At 35.0% G+C, this 17,337-nt stretch overlaps 1 protein-coding gene across 1 annotated transcript; it reads right to left on the bottom strand.

The window, feature by feature from the left end:
- Window positions 1-9,894: 9,894 nt before the first annotated feature.
- Window positions 9,895-16,298, bottom strand: LOC147387729 (protein trichome birefringence-like 39). Its single transcript, XM_086421105.1, has 5 exons — window positions 15,913-16,298; window positions 15,642-15,813; window positions 11,471-11,646; window positions 11,216-11,374; window positions 9,895-10,375 (listed from the first exon to the last, which is right to left on the bottom strand). Exons 1-5 carry the CDS (start codon window positions 16,185-16,187, stop codon window positions 10,084-10,086), a joined length of 1,074 nt encoding a protein of 357 aa, XP_086277231.1. The 5' UTR covers window positions 16,188-16,298; the 3' UTR covers window positions 9,895-10,083.
- Between the last annotated feature and the right edge of the window lie 1,039 nt (window positions 16,299-17,337).

The raw sequence follows: 17,337 nt of genomic DNA on the forward strand, positions 1-17,337 counted from the left end.
AGATATATTGATGCACCCAGGCTGGGGCAACCTGAGCCTTTGTCCTATTGTAAGCCACACAGTCACATGTCCCGATTGCCAACGTAGTACTAATACGTGGTCGGTCCCCTCGTGGGATGCCAAACCATTTATGAAAGCTACAACTCTTGACTCGTACCCGTAGGTATAAAAGGTAATCTAAGTATATCAATTGCACTTCTTGGTCAAAACCGATGCCTAAGCAAGATCTTGCCCCGCTGTACCCTACTGTACGAGGGGGATAGACTACGTCTATTCTAGACGAGAGGTATTTAAGTGGGTCCTTGCTCAGCATTGTGCGCCACCTCTCAACTGGAGATCAAACTGGCTGTTTTTGGCTTCAGAGAAGTGAGTTGAGGTTTTAGATTATCACCTATACGGTATATCAAACCAAGTCACCACGTATCGAGAGGTATATAGGTGTGCTTGGGCAAGGGTGGCTAGATAAAAATGCATTGCACATAGTAAACCTAGAGTCTATAAGCCTTCCTATAAGTCACGACCCGAATTGACTATGGGTGTTCCTGGATTGCTTTATTCAATCCAACCAACAGGTAGGTGGGCGGACCGATCCAGAATAATCAAACAAAATCCGCAATATCGGTCCTACCCAATCGGTGAAATGTACTGATTAATTTGAACCACTTAAACCAGTTGACCCAATGGACAAATTGATCAAACTGATCAATACCAAATCAGTTGGACTAATTGGTTTCACTTTTAAAGATCCAGACCACTTTATCTAGAAAGATTATATCTTAAGATCAAATTAATTTATCTGATCAAAGGTTCAATCCCAATCAGGGGTAGACCCGCATCTAACCTTTCTCACTTTCTTGGTCACTATAGACTTATGGTGCATTTGGATTCGATTTTCCGTCAGACTTGGGCTATTTTACGTCAAAACTTTAATCATGTGGTTAAGAGTCTAACCTTTAGAGTCAATGGTTAACCTTGGTTTACTTCCAATCAGGTGATAATTGGTCCTAAACGTTCTAAACCTCCATCTGTACCACTTTGGGTCCGTGAAAAGAGTCGTCTTTCTAGAGTACCATTGCCAAGTAGTCAGTCTTTGCCACAAGAAAAAACGAGAACCATGGATGAAGCTGCGCTCCGTCAGATTTTAGAATCTTTTCAAGCCCAGATTATTGCCTCTGTCCAAACACAAATCGAATCCCTGAAAATTGAAAAGGGAAAAGATAAAGCTATAGAACCTCAGGATGTGTTTGACCTCGTTGAAAACCAAGAAGATGATCAGTTACACGTTGACCCTATCCTAGCTCATCGAATAACTCAAGTTGAAACTGCTTTGAAGAACATCAAAGACCCTGATGATCTTACTCTTGGATTAGGGTCAATGACCTTGTTTCCCACGGTCCGTTTACCAGAAAAGTTCACAATGCTAGATATGGAGAAGTTTGACGGTATTGGATGCCCTAGGACTCACTTAAAAGTATATGTCGGCATAATGCAATCTCAGGGTCTAAGTGAAGAACAGATGGCTCAACTTTTTCAAAGAACCCTGACAGGTCCTGCACTACGCTGGTTAATGTCATTGGACTCATCTCGGGTAAGAACATGGCATGAATTGATGAAAGAGTTTATTGGTCGATATTCATTCAACACGGATATTGAACTCACAAGAAGAGATTTAGAAACTACTAAACAAAAACCTGGGGAAACTTTAACTGAGTTCATTGCTCGATGGAGAGCTAAAGCCGCTCAACTGTGGGACCGACCTCAAGAGAAGGAACAAGTTAAGATTATCCTCAGGAATCTCACTCCAAATTATGCTAAGTACTTGATGCCTCAGTACCTTCCTACTTTTCAATCTCTCCTTGAGGCTGGAAATCAAGTTGAGGATGCCTACTCTTCGGGACTTTTTGGTAACTCGTCTGAGTCAAAACCCAAACATTTCAAGCCTAATGTCAATTCCTTACAAGTGGCTAACACCTCCTTCACACTATCTCCTCAAGCTACTCAACATTCACAAACTAAGCCTAGGAGACAGTTTGCCAATCTTGGAATGTCCCTTAGTGTTGCTTATCAAAAATTGATGAAAAGGGGATTGCTGGCACCTTTACAACCTAAGCCTTTACCTAATCCTCTTCCCCCAAACATAGATAATGGGCAATTCTGTGAATTCCATCAGATGCCTGGTCATGTTCTTGACAGGTGTATTACTCTCAGACATGCTATCCAAGACCTTATTGAGCAAGGAAAAGTCACCATACCCACTCCTACTACTCCCAATGTTAAGACTGACCCTTTGCCTACTTTTCAAAATCAACCCCCTCCTACTCTGAACCTAATATCCATATCCAAACCCGAATCAATTGATCCAGTTCCCTTCATTCACCAAATGGGTCTTAACAGTGCATTCGCTCCATGCCAGAATGAGCACAACTACCCTAAGGCAGCGACAGAACTGAAGAACAGGGAAATTATTGAAGCAACGGATTGTCGCGAATATGACAGAGGCTTGAATCAAAATATGAAGAGATAGTAAAAGCAGGCAAGTTCAAGTCATCCATCGAAGATAACCGAAGTGGCATAGACTCTAGATTTGTGTCCCTCTATTCATAATGATGTCATCTTTTAAGTTTTCTTAGTTTTTTTTTAGCTTCAATTGCGTCAGTCTTTGAATTCAGTTAGCCATCTTTATTTTTGGGTTTTAGTAAGGTTTGTCAGTTTGTGTTCTTTTTTATTCTAATAAAGAAGCTTTTGATTATCATGTGTGCAATAATGATGTGAACATAAAATCTAACATGAGAAATGACTTAAAGCTCACTAATCAAATTTGATAAATATTGGAATTAAAGAGTACACTCAAGAAGTGCAAATTGGTGATACATTATCCTCAGGAGAACATGAGAGTATAGTAAACTTACTTGAGAAATTCAACAATATTTCTTGCATGGTCTCATAAGGATATATAGATGGATCGCATAAAAATATAGATCAAGACATATAGTCAAGGGTGAACTTCAAAGTCGAAGATTATTGGTCAAAAATGATATAGCTGAAGGCATCGACAAAGACACTAAGACTTACAAGTGGATCTACCAGGTTTCTCACTCAAAAGAGGAGAATTTTCATTCATAAGAGAATAAAAGAGTTTCTCGAAATTTTAGAGTTAGAAAACTCAATCATACTCGATTTCACAAAAGAAAACTGAAGAATATTCATTCTCAAAAGAAGACCTTGCTCGACAGAGCAATTCAGATATCGAATTCCTGAAACTTTGACCAAGTCAAGCAGCATTCACCAAAGGAGGCCTTCTTTGGTCGAACAATCATCCTGTCTTACCAAAAAAAAAAAAACATTTTTTTAGCCCCTTGCAGTCTTTTAAAAGAAAAATAAAAGCAGTAGCCTCTTCTTTCTAAACCATACCAACCAACCTTGGGAGGGAATCTTAGTATGAACTACGTTTTGACCTGATCCCAAAAGGAAAAAAAAGAAATATTTGGGGTACGTAGGCAACCTGAGAAGTTACTTTAGGCCCGGTCATTAAAAGAAAAATGTATTCTCTTAAGGAAAGTGTCATCCAAAAGAAAAGAATGCCAAACTAAGGGCATTAGAAAAAAGAATCAAAAGAATTGACAAAAAGAAAAGAATGCCAAACTAGGGGCATTTAGAAAAAAAATCAAAATAATTGATAGAAAAGAGAGAATATCAAACTAGGGGAATTTTGGGAAGTTGAGCCTTATATCTTTTCTTTCTAAACCATATCCTAAGCCCACCTATTAAGTCCTCCTGAAGGCTAATTGACTCGGTTAAGGTGCAGGAAACTGAGAAATTGTCGATTTGGTTACACAAGATCATCAAGAAAAAAAAGAGAAGCTCGCTAAGTCGAAAACCTGAAAAGGCAGCTTAGGCAAAATTTAGGGCATAACCATAAAAAAGAAAGCTTGTTAGGTTGAAAACCTGAAAAGGCGACCTAGGCAAAAATCAAGGCATCATCAAAAAAAGAAAAACAAAGCCCGCTAGATTGAAAACCTAAAGAGGCGATCTAGGAAAAAATTAGGGCATCATCAAATGGGAGGAAAGGTCCCGTCAAGAAGAAAAATTCAGAAGGAAGCTTGTGCAAAAATTGCAGAACCATTCAAGTCACGATATTTGTCTTTTAGCCAAGAGCTCACATCCGACAAAGACAATATTGAAGTCGAAAAAATCAGAAGTCATCTTGAACATTGTAGGATCTTCAAAAGTATGTTTACTTGTTCAAGTGTTCGCTAATGGAAGATGTAGAATCATCAGCCACTTTGAAGAGGAAGATCTTTTATTCTAATATTTATCAAGATTTTTTAAGTCCAGCTCAAGCATTTTTCAAAAGAAATTCGAAAAAAAATGATCAATTCTTTATTGCACATATGATAATCTTAAGAGTCTTAAATTTAAGAGAATGTCAGTTCTTCTATCTATCATACATCAGAGTCCATATTTTTCAAGCGTAATCCATTCCATCAGTCTCGTAGTCAAGTCCCAATTAAAGCCAACCTTGAAACTAGGGGCATTTTTGAAGGTCATTTAATTCCAAAATTTTTGTTCTTAATCACATGATAAAAAGAAAATCATACAAAAGCTTAAAAGTCCGGCGAAACCCAATGATAATTACGAATCCAGATGCATGATAAGCCAATAAAGGCCTGATCTTTCAAACTTTGAGCTCGATTTTGAATCATATAATCAATTAATAGGATTGTTTAAATTCCTATAAATCTAAGCCCGAGAAACGTGGCTTAGTAAGTTCGAGTCCGAGAAACGAGACTCCAATTTTTTTGAATCATAAAATGAATGGGCTTGTTGAAGTGCCTATAAACCTAAGTTCGAGTCCGAGAAACGAGACTCCAACTTGTTGAATCATAAAATGAATAGGCTTTTTGAAGTGCCTACAAACCTAAGTTCGAGTTCGAGAAACGAGACTCCAACTTGTTGAATCATAGAATGAATAGGCTTTTTGAAGTGCCTACAAACCTAAGTTCGAGTCCGAGAAACGAGACTCCAACTTGTTGAATCATAGAATGAATAGGCTTTTTGAAGTGCCTACAAACCTAAGTTCGAGTCCGAGAAACGAGACTCCAACTTGTTGAATCATAGAATGAATAGGCTTTTTGAAGTGCCTACAAACCCAAGTTCGAGTCCGAGAAACGAGACTCCAACTTTTTGAATCATAGAATGAATAGGCTTTTTGAAGTGCCTACATACCTAAGTTCGAGTCCGAGAAACGAGACTCCAACTTGTTGAATCATAAAATGAATAGGCTTTTTGAAGTGCCTACAAACCTAAGTTCGAGTCCGAGAAACGAAACTCCAACTTTTTGAATCATAGAATGAATAGGCTTTTTGAAGTGCCTACAAACCTAAGTTCGAGTCCGAGAAACGAGACTCCAACTTTTTGAATCATAGAATGAATAGGCTTTTTGAAGTGCCTACAAACCTAAGTTCGAGTCCGAGAAACGAGACTCCAATTTTTGAATCATAGAATGAATAGGCTTTTTGAAGTGCCTACAAACCTAAGTTCGAGTCCGAGAAACGAGACTCCAACTTTTTGAATAATATATAGGCTTTTTGAAGTGCCTATAAACCTAAGTTCGAGTCCGAGAAATGAGACTCCAACGTTTTGAATCATAGGCTTTTTGAAGTGCCTATTAACCTTAGTTCGAGTCCGAGAAACGAGACTTCAATTTTAATAGGATTGTTTAAGTTCCTGCAAACCTTAGCCAGAGTCCGAGATACGAGACTCCAGCTTTGTTTGAAATCATATTGAATTAATAGGATTGTTTAAGTTCCTTAGCCTGAGAAGCTTGGCTACAATAGGCTCCAGTCCGATAAATGAGACTCAAACTTTTTCGAACTCTAAAAAGAATTTCAAATAGGATTTAACGAAGTTCCTACAATGTTATAACTCCCCAATTACCTTTGTTAAACCTTGCTATGATTGTTTTCGTTGCATAAGTGCATCTCAATTTTGAATCATTATTGTCAGTGAGAGAAGATCTCTAGGACCTGGCACATTTTTACTTAGTTTCACACAGCATCACACCATTGCACACACGTGCACTTTTGCATCAGTCAGGGAGAATCTTCTAAAATTCGAGGATCTGACATCGTCAGTGAGAGTTCAAGCTCGAGGACCTGACAACCTTTTAGTTCGGAAAGAGTTTTACGCTCAAGGATCCGAACACCCTGACGAAGTGCTAAATCAGGCTGCAAAATGAACTGTCACTAGCTTTGGCATTCGGATATCGCACTATCTACCAAAATAGATTTGCTATCTAGTTTGCTTCAACCCTCTGCCAAAGAGGGGCATCTGTAGACACCCCATTTTTGCACTCGCCTGATTAATCAACTCGTCAACCCGATCGCAAGGATTCCCAATGATGGATGTGTATTCCATTGCTTTACTTTGTTACCAGATTTGTTTCAGAGAATCCAGATGAGGTATCTCGAATTGACAAAACCTTAGAAACCACGCTACGCTAGGAAAATACGACCCCAGAAACCTAGAAATCATCATCTTGCAGACCAAAAAGAAGCTTCACGATAAAAATCACTAAAAATTGACCAAATTACCAAAATACCCCTAACCTCAAAATAACCCTAGAGCCTACGTTACGCTTAGGAAAACTCTCTCGAACACATAAAATAACAAATCGGAACCAAATAAATCATTTCACCACACCAATTTTAACAGAATTTGACAAAATTACGAAAATGCCCCTCATAAAGTTCACAATCATTTCACACAAAAAATTTCATAAATAACACAAAATAATATTTCCATTGAATTCCTTACGAAAAATCGATTCTAAAACATCCTAGAACATTAAAAACTGACTTAAAACGTGAAAAGTCCTCTCCGGGGGCAAAACGGTAATTTCACAATTTTCATAATTAAAAAATTCGAAATTAATAAATAAAACATTAAATAATTAAAGTGAAACATTAATGAAATTAATTTAAAATTTTGAACCTAAAAAATCGATTAATCGGACTCTCAGGCAAAATTGTTGAGGGTTCGTGAGATATTTCTTTAAGGACCCCTCCATTTGGGGGTCCAAAGAATTAAAGAAATAATGGAAGGGGGTTCTCCAAAATTAAAAGTAAATCAAGCAAGACTGAAGTCAAGGTATTAAAGTCAATCAAGTAGACTAAAGTCAAAATTAAAGTCAATTAAGCAAGACTAAAGTCAAGATATTAAAGTCAATCAATTAAGACTAAAGTCAAAACATTAAAAGTCAATCAAATAAGACCAAAAGTCATAATAGAGTTCTAATTAAATAATAACTCTATCTAATAGAGTTCTAACTTAAAAACAATTCTACCTAAAACAATTCTAATTAAAACACAATTCTACCTAAAACAATTTTAACTAAAACACAACTCTAATTAAAAGAACTCTAATTGAATACTAATTCTATCCAAATCAACCCTAAAAAAAAATCTATAAATAGAGGTGCTCACACCCTATTTTCGTATCAAATTATAAACCCTAAGAGAAGTAGGTCTAGAAGCTCCCCTAGCCCCCCATAAACCCTAGTTTTGGAGCCCCAACTCCTTAGCTAACATCCCTCCTTCAATTTTAGTCTAGAAAACACCCAAAAGCCTTCTAAAAACATCCCCAAATCCGCAACGAACTTGAAGAGTTCAGATTCAAAAAACAAGGAGATACCTTGCCTCGGAGATCCGAAGTCAAATCCGGAAGCAGAACGAAGCAAGGGAGCACGGTACAAGGAGTTCTTTTTGTCAGATCTGAGGGAACCAAGTCCTTGCCATCGGAAAGGTAAACCTTTTATTTTATTTATTTTCTTATCTAGGTTTTAGCAATGTAATTTACTTGGGAATTTAGTAGAGACCGGCTTTGGCCGGGCGGGGTTGGTGCCTAACACCTTCCAACCCCGTAACTTGATCCCCGAATTCAGTTTTTTTGGTTTTAGATTAGTTTTTATCCGTTTAGAGTCATTGATCGGTTCCTAGACCGTAATAACTAGGTGGCGACTCCCAAACCTCAAGGGTCAAAAGCGGATCCGCGCATCCCGCGGATCGAGGGCGCTTTCACCACGCTACGCTAGGAAAATATTACCTAAAACATATAAATCATCATTCTGGGGACAAAAAAAAGCTTTACGAGAAAAATTACCAAATTTTCAAAATACCCCTGACATCAAAACATCAAAAATATCAAATTTGTTATTTATTTTGTCTTAATTAATTGATTTTATTTGGTCTTAATTTGTTATTTTATGTTTAGGAAACTCTTTCGAATACATAAAATAACAAATTAAGACCAAATAAATCGTTTGGTCAATTTTCACAAAATTTGAAAAAATTACAAAAATGCCCACATAGGGTCTACAATCATTTCACTCTAAAAACCCATAAGTGGCATAAACTGATACTCTCATTGAATTCCTTACAAAAAATTGATTTCAAAACATCCCAAAACGTCAAAAATCAATCTCTCAAAATGATAATTTTTTAAATCCTAAAAATCAAAAATTTGAAATTAATAATTAAAACATTAATTAACGTAAGTGAAATCTTAATAAATTAAATTAAAAATTTTGAACAAATAAAATCAATTAATTAAGCTGACAGGTCAAATTTTAAGTGGTGTGGTGGCCCCTTTATTTAAGTGAGGTCCACATAATATTTAATAAAGAACCCTCCATTGAGGGTCCCAAAAAATTAAAAATATAATATACTAAATAACCTTCTATTTGAGGATTCTCCAAAACTTCAAAATCTTCATTCTACGTAAAATTCAAAATCCTAATTGAAAAACTTAACTTTATCTCTAAGAAACCTAAAAAATCCTAATCTCCCAATAAGCTCTATAAAAAGGAGTCACCACCACCAAAATTTGCAGATCAAGAAAAATTCTAAGAAAGAGATGTCAAAAACTCTCACAAAACTTTCTCAAACCCTAAATATGAAGTCCCAAGTCCATACCTAACACCCAAACCCTATTTTTTTACCTAAGAAACACCTAAAAATTCTTAAAACACCTGGAAAAATTAAAAAATATTCAGATCTAAGAGGAGAAAACCTCATCTCAGAGATCAGAAGCAAATCTAGTAACAAAGACAAAAATGGGAAGATTTACAAGAAGAATGCTCTTCACCAATTCTGAGGGAATCGACCGTCACAATCACCCAGGTAAAGAAGGTAGTTTTTTTATTTTAATTTTAGGACCATTTTTTACTGCAATGTAAAATTTTTGGGAAAAGTAAAGACCGACGTTTGCTAGGCGAGATTGGTCCCTAACACCTTCCAATCTCGTAACGTGATCCTCGGACCCATTTTTTTGTAGATCAATACCTTTTATCTGTTTAGAGTCATGTTTCGATTCCTAGACCGTAAAACTAGGTGACGACTCCCAAAATAACAAAAAGCGGATCTGCACCCACGGATTGAGGGCGCTTTCAAATAGGAGATTCTAGTGGAGACCTAGGAGTTTTTGGATCTTGTGGCCATTAAGCTGAAGGTGTAGATGAGCGTTCTTCATATTGTTGGGGAGATCCTAGTGTCGTATGGTTCTTCATTTTTCAACCCAAAAAAAAAAAGACAAATCAAATGTACAGACATTGGGAACCAACAATAGTGTTAGTAGGTTCTTCTCCAGCACACGATGAAATCCCAATCGTTAATGCACCACTTTCCTTACCCTCGCATAAAAGATCAGTTGGCCAAAAAGTTATTTGTGAATTTGGTTGAGGACTTAAAACTCTCATAATTATGAGATGAGTGATGGCTTTGAGTTTAGGCTGATTATTGTTTCTTATAAAAGTTTATAGTAAAGAAAATGCCAGATTTCAAGGAAGCCTAAAGGGTTCTTGTGGAATTTAAGGGAGGTGGACAGACAACAAATTCATGGACAAACTTTCAAACTTGGATATGTTTTCATTCAAGATGAGGTCAGTTTACAATTAATGATGCATAATCCCTCTTATTATCCATGATTATAAAATGAAGAAAAAAAGGAAATGAGAAACTTCCCTTTAGACTAATAAACATAAAATGTTACTTTGTGAATTTAACGACTAAACCGAGCTACTTGTTTTCATTGAAGGAGAGCTGCATATAGGAGTTCGTTCCAAGTATCAGGTAGCCCTGGAAGACACCAGTGGCTGCAGTCCAAGCCCTTGTGCTTGCCACTGTAAAGGGATGGGTGCGCGTCTTTCCTCAGCTGTGAAAGCCTTGTCACACCGAGAAGGTACACGGGTTTTCTTAGCCTACTCAACACTTTGTTCACCACTAATGCAGCCTCGGGTAGACCACTTGAATATATCGACCCGAATATTGGTAGTGTCTCACCCTTGCAATCCTTCGATGGTTTATGCCAATCCTTCCCTCTGGATTAACAAACAAATAATGAAACAATTTTCGTCAATCAACATTTTACATTTTTTTATGAGTTGTTTGATCACATTTGACTTGACTTTTTTTTTTTTTTGTATGATCTCCTGGATAGGACCCTGTGGACCATTGTTTTGAAGATCAGTATGATCATTCATGATCAATCTCTTTAGGGAATGTGTGATTCCAAGAAAAAAATTTCAAGGGAGAAATGAATTCCTTGGGAAGTGTAATGGGAAAATGGATTTCTTGACAAAATGTTGCGCTTAGGAAATTTTGAAAAAGAGGGTTGCTTGTATGATCTCCTTGTGAGTTTGTTTGGAAATATTTTTTCTGCAAAAGGGGGACATTGTTTTTTTAGGAAGATGATTTTCCCACAAAAAAAATGCACAAACATATACTTCCAAATAAGGTAATAAAGATTTGGGTTCTATAATAAGGATTTAATTCAATATGATATCGGATTGGTTCTAAATCAACCATCTCCTGATCTGATAAAATGTGAGATTAGTATATAAATTATACTAATATTTTGTTTAAATATATGAAATCTATTTAGATTTTATATATGAAATCGGGTTAGGTATGAATATTGAGATCTAGATGAAAACCCGATCATGCCTAGGTAAGTTTCAATGTTTATCGGCTCGATTCGAGGTCCAATCTAACCCACCCTAATTAGGTTGGTTTTAGATCGACATGAATCAAATCCAGACCCGATCCATCAACAACCCTACTCCAACCATGACATTTAAGTTCACTACTTAGTGTATCATAAAAAAGTTGGTGTGGCAATATAAACTCTCTTCTTGTGATTAGGTAAAGTGAGGGCTTACTCATAGTGTGTGGGAGAAATCCCTTGGAAGAAGACTTTGGTTTTGATAGGATTAACATTACGGTCCACCCATCTGGCCCACGTTGTCATCCCTTTATAAAAAGCAATCAGACGGTTCATATCTTTATACAACTTGTTCCCATCTTGCATGTAATCCCATCTGCAACACAGTCAATGGACATAATAATTGATACCCACTAGTGGTAGCAATATTTGATGTTAAAAAGGAAGTGTTAAGGGTTTAAGTTGGTCATACGGTTGAGATTTTCCTTTGTGGGTCCACCAATGCCATGAATTGAAGATCAGCAAGTCCATGTCCTTCCATGCATTACCCCCAACTATTGAATCAAGTTTCAAAACCAGGCCCACTTTTTCGTGAACCAGATCAACTAAATACGGTGTACGATACAGCATCACTGAAACTCCATAATCCTGCAAAAAAAAAAAAAAAAATTCGTTCGGATGTCAATTGGGTCTGCTGATGCAGTTTGGTCCGACTGAAAAAACAAGGCTTAGTGCCTTGAACTTGAGTCCATAAATGTTTCGACCCATTAAATCCGGGTTGGATTAAGACCTAAAACAATGCCCATCTGGGTCTTTAACCATATAATATATAATGTCAAATGATTCCTACTGATTTCGAAAAGAGATATAGTGACTTCTATATGATATAGATCACCTCTTTGGAATCGGATTCATCCAAGCCTGACCCGAACCCATCCTACCCATCAACTATGGTACCCATTATTTAATGAGTATGGCCCTCTTGATATGGGTATAGGGTGGACGATTGTGGTCTACAATCAGTAATTATATCCATTTCTTGTCGATTTCTCCTCGTTGGGCCACAACTCCATGTGAGGCTTTGAGGAGGGCACTTTTGTCATTTTAGCGTTCCTGTCCCAGGCTGTTATATTGTCTGTTGGCTACTGGACTTAAAAAATAGGGTCAACTCTTTGATGTTGACCTATCGACAAAGAGCCATGCGCATTATTGTCGTACTGATCCCTTAATTTTTGGGTTATTTATACATGCCTTCCACATTTTGAGCAATATTTTAGATACCCTTATGTATTCTAATTAACAATAAGCCCCCTCGACTAATGTCTTTTGTTAGAGACTAATTGAAAATTGACCTAAATGCCTTCGTTTTCAATGTTTAATTAAAAAAAGAATATCTAGGTTTTTCTCTTTGGACTTGAGCCTTCTTCAACCTTTGGATATAAACTTTTTTATCCTTGTCTTCAAGCTTGAGACCTAAGATTCTATCTATTTCAATATTCAAATTTCAAATTTTAGATTTTTTTATTTTATATTATTTTTTTGAGTAAAAGATGATGAAATTTTTGGGGAGAAAAATTAATGGCTTTCCGCTCCACAAGTTATTTAAGTGTAGGTTGAATTCATTTGGCAAAAAATGAGGTCAAGAAGGTAGAAATAATTTGACTTCGATGATATGAACTTGAAGATTGACAATTTTCAACAATTTTTTGATGGAAAATCAAGGATTTTTTTTTTCAAGAAATTGAAAATGAGATAAGTCATGTTTTAATTAGTTTATGGAGCATTTTGGAAATACCCCCTTGTTAAATTGGTGATATTAGATCTAGTTCCATGCAAAATGTAAGATTAAATTTACCCCCCTTATCATAAGTCAACGTTATGTTTTCATGATTTAATGGTGAAATTTTGATTTTCTTTTCAAAATGTTTTGCAAATATTTAAATTATTAAATAAAAATTTGAAAGAAAAAAAAAATCAAAATTTTACGATTAAATCTTCAAACAAAAGGACTATTAACTTACCATCAAAGAGGTAAATCTAATCTTGCATTTTTTAAGAAGGTAAACGTAATATCACCAATTTAATAGGGGTATTTTTAAAATTTTCTACTTCATAAGGGTACAAGTTATAATTTTGAAAAACAAAGGTATCTCCACTAAAACACGGCATGTTTAATTGACTTTTAATTTTTGTTCACCACACCAAACTAAAGCTGTTAGAGTATACCACGTGTCATTCTAATGAGCTGTTGACAACACTACGTGTGAAACAAATTAATGGAAAACAAACATGGCATGTTTTTAACGTAATTTCTTGTTTTATTCCTACTCCAACTCTTTTGACGAGACATCCTAACAAAATGCCCCCTAACAACATGCCCCTAGAATTCTTAAAATTGACAGGAAAACCATCATGATATGAGATAATGAGACATGAGTGGCCCATTTATGAGCTTAGATCATCTACTCCACATAGTTGGCTATCTATTCAACTCTATTTAGTATTTCTCGAATAACGTGATGGAATGATCGTATAATGACTTTTTAGACTAATTTTTATTTTATTTTTAATATCGCAAAGTTTCTCCTTCATCGATTTGGGATGGAACTGTTCCCTATCATCACACATCCCAACCCTATGAAAATTTTTCAACATATAATTAGATAAGTCAAAAGGTTACTCAATTCCGAACACATAATCAAAGAGACAAAACCCTTTTCGTTAGTTTTATTATTGAGCAAAATCTCGAGGATTAATCACATTGGTTTTAGATCAATATGTCAAGTCCATAAATAATGTACCACATGACATGAAAAATTTAACGTGCAATTCAACAAATCCCTCGAAAGCACAATTTGTATGAACTTGTTTTAAACTAGTGCCACAACCTGGTGGGTCACCGGGCAGAACCCTCTACCCGAGCATTAAACTTGAGCTTCTAAACTAAGGTTATCTCAAGTTAGGCGATTTTGAAAGGATTGGACTCAATGAAAAAGCCTAATTTTATTTTGGTTAGTAAAGAAATTTATACCTTAAACAAGAAATACAATTGACATTAAAAATTAAAAATACTTTTAATGTCATTGTAAAAATATATCATTAATATAAAATTATTTATATATCATTATATAGTTTTGGATTTAGATTGAACTTGGTTGCATAACCCTCAACTCGAGCTCAGCCTAAATTATGATTGGGTTGAATTAGATTAACCCAGTTCAACTCATATTCTACATAACTCAGCTCATGCTCTCCTTGGTTGCATAACCCTCAACTCGAGCTCAGCCTAAATTATGATTGGGTTGAATTAGATTAACCCAGTTCAACTCATATTCTACATAACTCAGCTCATGCTCTCCCTAATTGGGACCTTATTTTAAGCCCATTTTTACCCTTGAGAGTTGGATAACTTCCCAACTTCTCGGAGTACGGAATCTGCATTGGATGGAGAGTACGCAATCCACGTAGCACACAAGTACACCTTTCAAAATTAAAATTATATTATAATCTCTCCACTTAGTCTATATTTTCTATTTTTTTTTTTTTAATATAATCTAAATAAAAATATCTTAAAGTGCTTTAATGTCATTTGGGCCAATATCCCAAACCAGATAATCCAAATGAGGATCTCGGTCATGCAGGTCAAAAAATTTATTCATTTTTCAACTTTGGTTTTTTTTTTTTTTTTTTGAAGTATGAGTTAAAACTAAGCATGAGGTCATGATTTGCTATTTGGAAGGAAAATTATTTATTAAAAATGTAAATAAGAGGATAAAACAAGAAATAAAAGTAGCATTTGAGATAAACAATTTCAAAAAGTTATGAGAGAAATCTTGACTTTACTAAATATTTGCACCACTTTAGATAATGATTTAGTTGAAAATAACCTAATTTAAAAAAATGAGGTCATCTGACATAATCTAAGATAAAATGCTAATTTATATATAATATCTTTAATAACGAAAAAATTAAGAAATATATACTTTATAAGAAAGAGTCGTGATTTTCTAACTTGAAAATTTTAATTTTATTTGTGCACGACTGACGTGGTAAGAGCACAGAATCATAGATCTTTTTCTTCGAGATACACAAACAAAAGATCAATGGTTCTGTGCCCTTGTCACAATCAATTGAGTTTAGACCGGTTGATAATTTTTGAGTTAGAAAATCATTAACGAATAAGAAATTAAGTGATGTGTGTGAATCCGACATTACCTTTTTAGAATAATCCATGCAATATAAGCATGCTTAGAGGTTAAAAATCAATTAACTTTTCAACAACAATCGGCAAAGACAATAAAAACAGCTTTAGGGGTAGTTTATTTAAAATTGAACAAAAGTTAAGGTTATTTCTAATATTTTTTTTTAACTTTACTTATTAAAATCATAAAACCATCCAAAATTGTCCAATTATTATTTCAAAATTAAAGTTGCTTTTTCATGTTGGTTTCATTATTAACTCTTCTCCTTTAATTTCAATTATAATCAAAATCTCTTGGAGGGAAAGAAAAGCTTGACAATGTCCTAAAGTTATTTTTTTTTATTTTTAAATAAAGGTTAAAAAAATAATATTAAAAAGACTAAGAAACACAAATATAGACTCAATATTGTTACTGAGTAATTAAAAAATAAAAACAACTAACCTCAAATATCACAGAAGACAATGACTCCATCTTGACAAACCTGGTCTTTGCTTTAGGCACTGAAGCATGAATCATGCATGTCAACGATTCCCATTGGTTCAGACTCAGTGAGTCACCCACAAACATGATTTTCTTCCCTCTCCATCTCATCAAAAAATCAAACCCATTAAACCTGCAAAACCAAATCAAATATTGCCAAACCACTTTAAAATAGATCCTCTAAAGAACAAATAAAATAAAATAAAACAAAAATGAAGGACAGATATATTACCTTGGTAGCTCACAAGAGTAAGGCTTCCACCTGTATTTGAGGTACAATTTATCAGGTCGACCGTACTTTTGGCAGTCAAACTGAGGATCTATGAAGGGACAACTTGAAGAATCATAGAGAGGATAAGAAGGATCAAAAACCCAATTCCCATAAAACAAATTACAGCTTCTACCTCCCAAAGCACTCACATTATAAAAAAATTCCTCAGCTCTTGCTTCTTGTGGGAACCAAAGCAAAATGATGAAGAAAAAGAAGACATGGAATCGAATACCCATCTTGGAATTCGATTCCAAATAGTGAAGAAAAAGAAAAGAAATAAAGGAAAGGTGTCTGAGACTGAGTTCATATAATGAGATAGAGAGACCAAGAAGGAGTTAAGATTCTTTGAAACTCACATGGTTTGTGCCACAAAAGTCTTGTTTATGTGATTTTTATTTTTTTTATTTTTTTATTTTCACTGACATGGATTGGGAAATCTTTAGATTGATTCGTTGTTGGAAAACATGTGGGGTAACGTTTCTTGGTACTTTTAAACATAAAATTTGAATTAATAATCATTTGGTTCTGAACTCATTTAGGTAAAAGTAAACTAAACCCAATTCCCTAACAAGAGATTGTGAATTAAGAGTAGTGACTTTGTAGATATTAAATCCTGTACCGCCGGTGTTGGCTAAGAGAGTAACATATGTACTAAAAGATACATAAATTTTGAATCTCATATATATGGCAAGCCATCAAATATGTATTGTATTGAGCACTTGATTGGTGATTCCATTTGTGGCTGAATGTACTTTAATAAGTGACACGTGTCTCTTTCTTATTGAGTTTAAAACATCAACAGAGTCAAGGTACATCGTATCTTTGGCCATGGTGCCATCATCATGATCAAAAGTGGTGGTACAATTTTGGTAATATGGTAAAGGAGAAATTAATGTCTTACCTTATGGATCACTGGGGAGTATAGACTAAGTGAAACAACCGAAATATTTAAATCGCATCTTGAGGAGGGATTTAAAATTGTTATCATGTAAATTATTACATTTATGATATGAATTTTGATTTAAGAACTTTTGATGAAATCGAGCACCATCTTTAAATTTAAAATGGTCGAAAAACATAGTTTAGCGTGTAAGGCATGTTTCAGTTAGAGTTTGAATGAAAAAATTATCAAATCTTCGAATTTTGTATCAATTATCTATTAAAAAGGGGATTTTGTTTAGGGTTGAAATTTTACAAATCCAATTGTACCATTAGATTCTATAAATATGCGGAGTTTGAACTCTTGAGCATCGAGTTATTGTCAAAAGAAAATAAATGTTAATTTTACACATATATCCCTGGGGCACTGAATACCAATGCTTAAGAGAATTTACATACTTTCATTTTCATTCTTTTCTTCTCCAAAATAAAACTCTATAAACCCTA

Source organism: Akebia trifoliata, chromosome 13, assembly GCF_017979445.1.
Source record: "Akebia trifoliata isolate Shusen 1 chromosome 13, ASM1797944v1, whole genome shotgun sequence".
In the NCBI taxonomy this organism is placed as follows: Eukaryota; Viridiplantae; Streptophyta; class Magnoliopsida; order Ranunculales; family Lardizabalaceae; genus Akebia; species Akebia trifoliata.

Coding starts and splice junctions, on each gene's coding strand:
- LOC147387729 (XM_086421105.1), bottom strand. CDS start 16,187: ATGGGTATTCGATTCCATGTCTTCTTTTTCTTCATCATTTTGCTTTGG. Junction 11,647..15,641: donor TGTCTTCTGTGATATTTGAG/GTTAGTTGTTTT, acceptor TTTTTTTTGCAG/GATTATGGAGTTTCAGTGAT. Junction 11,375..11,470: donor CACAAAGGAAAATCTCAACC/GTATGACCAACT, acceptor ACTGTGTTGCAG/ATGGGATTACATGCAAGATG.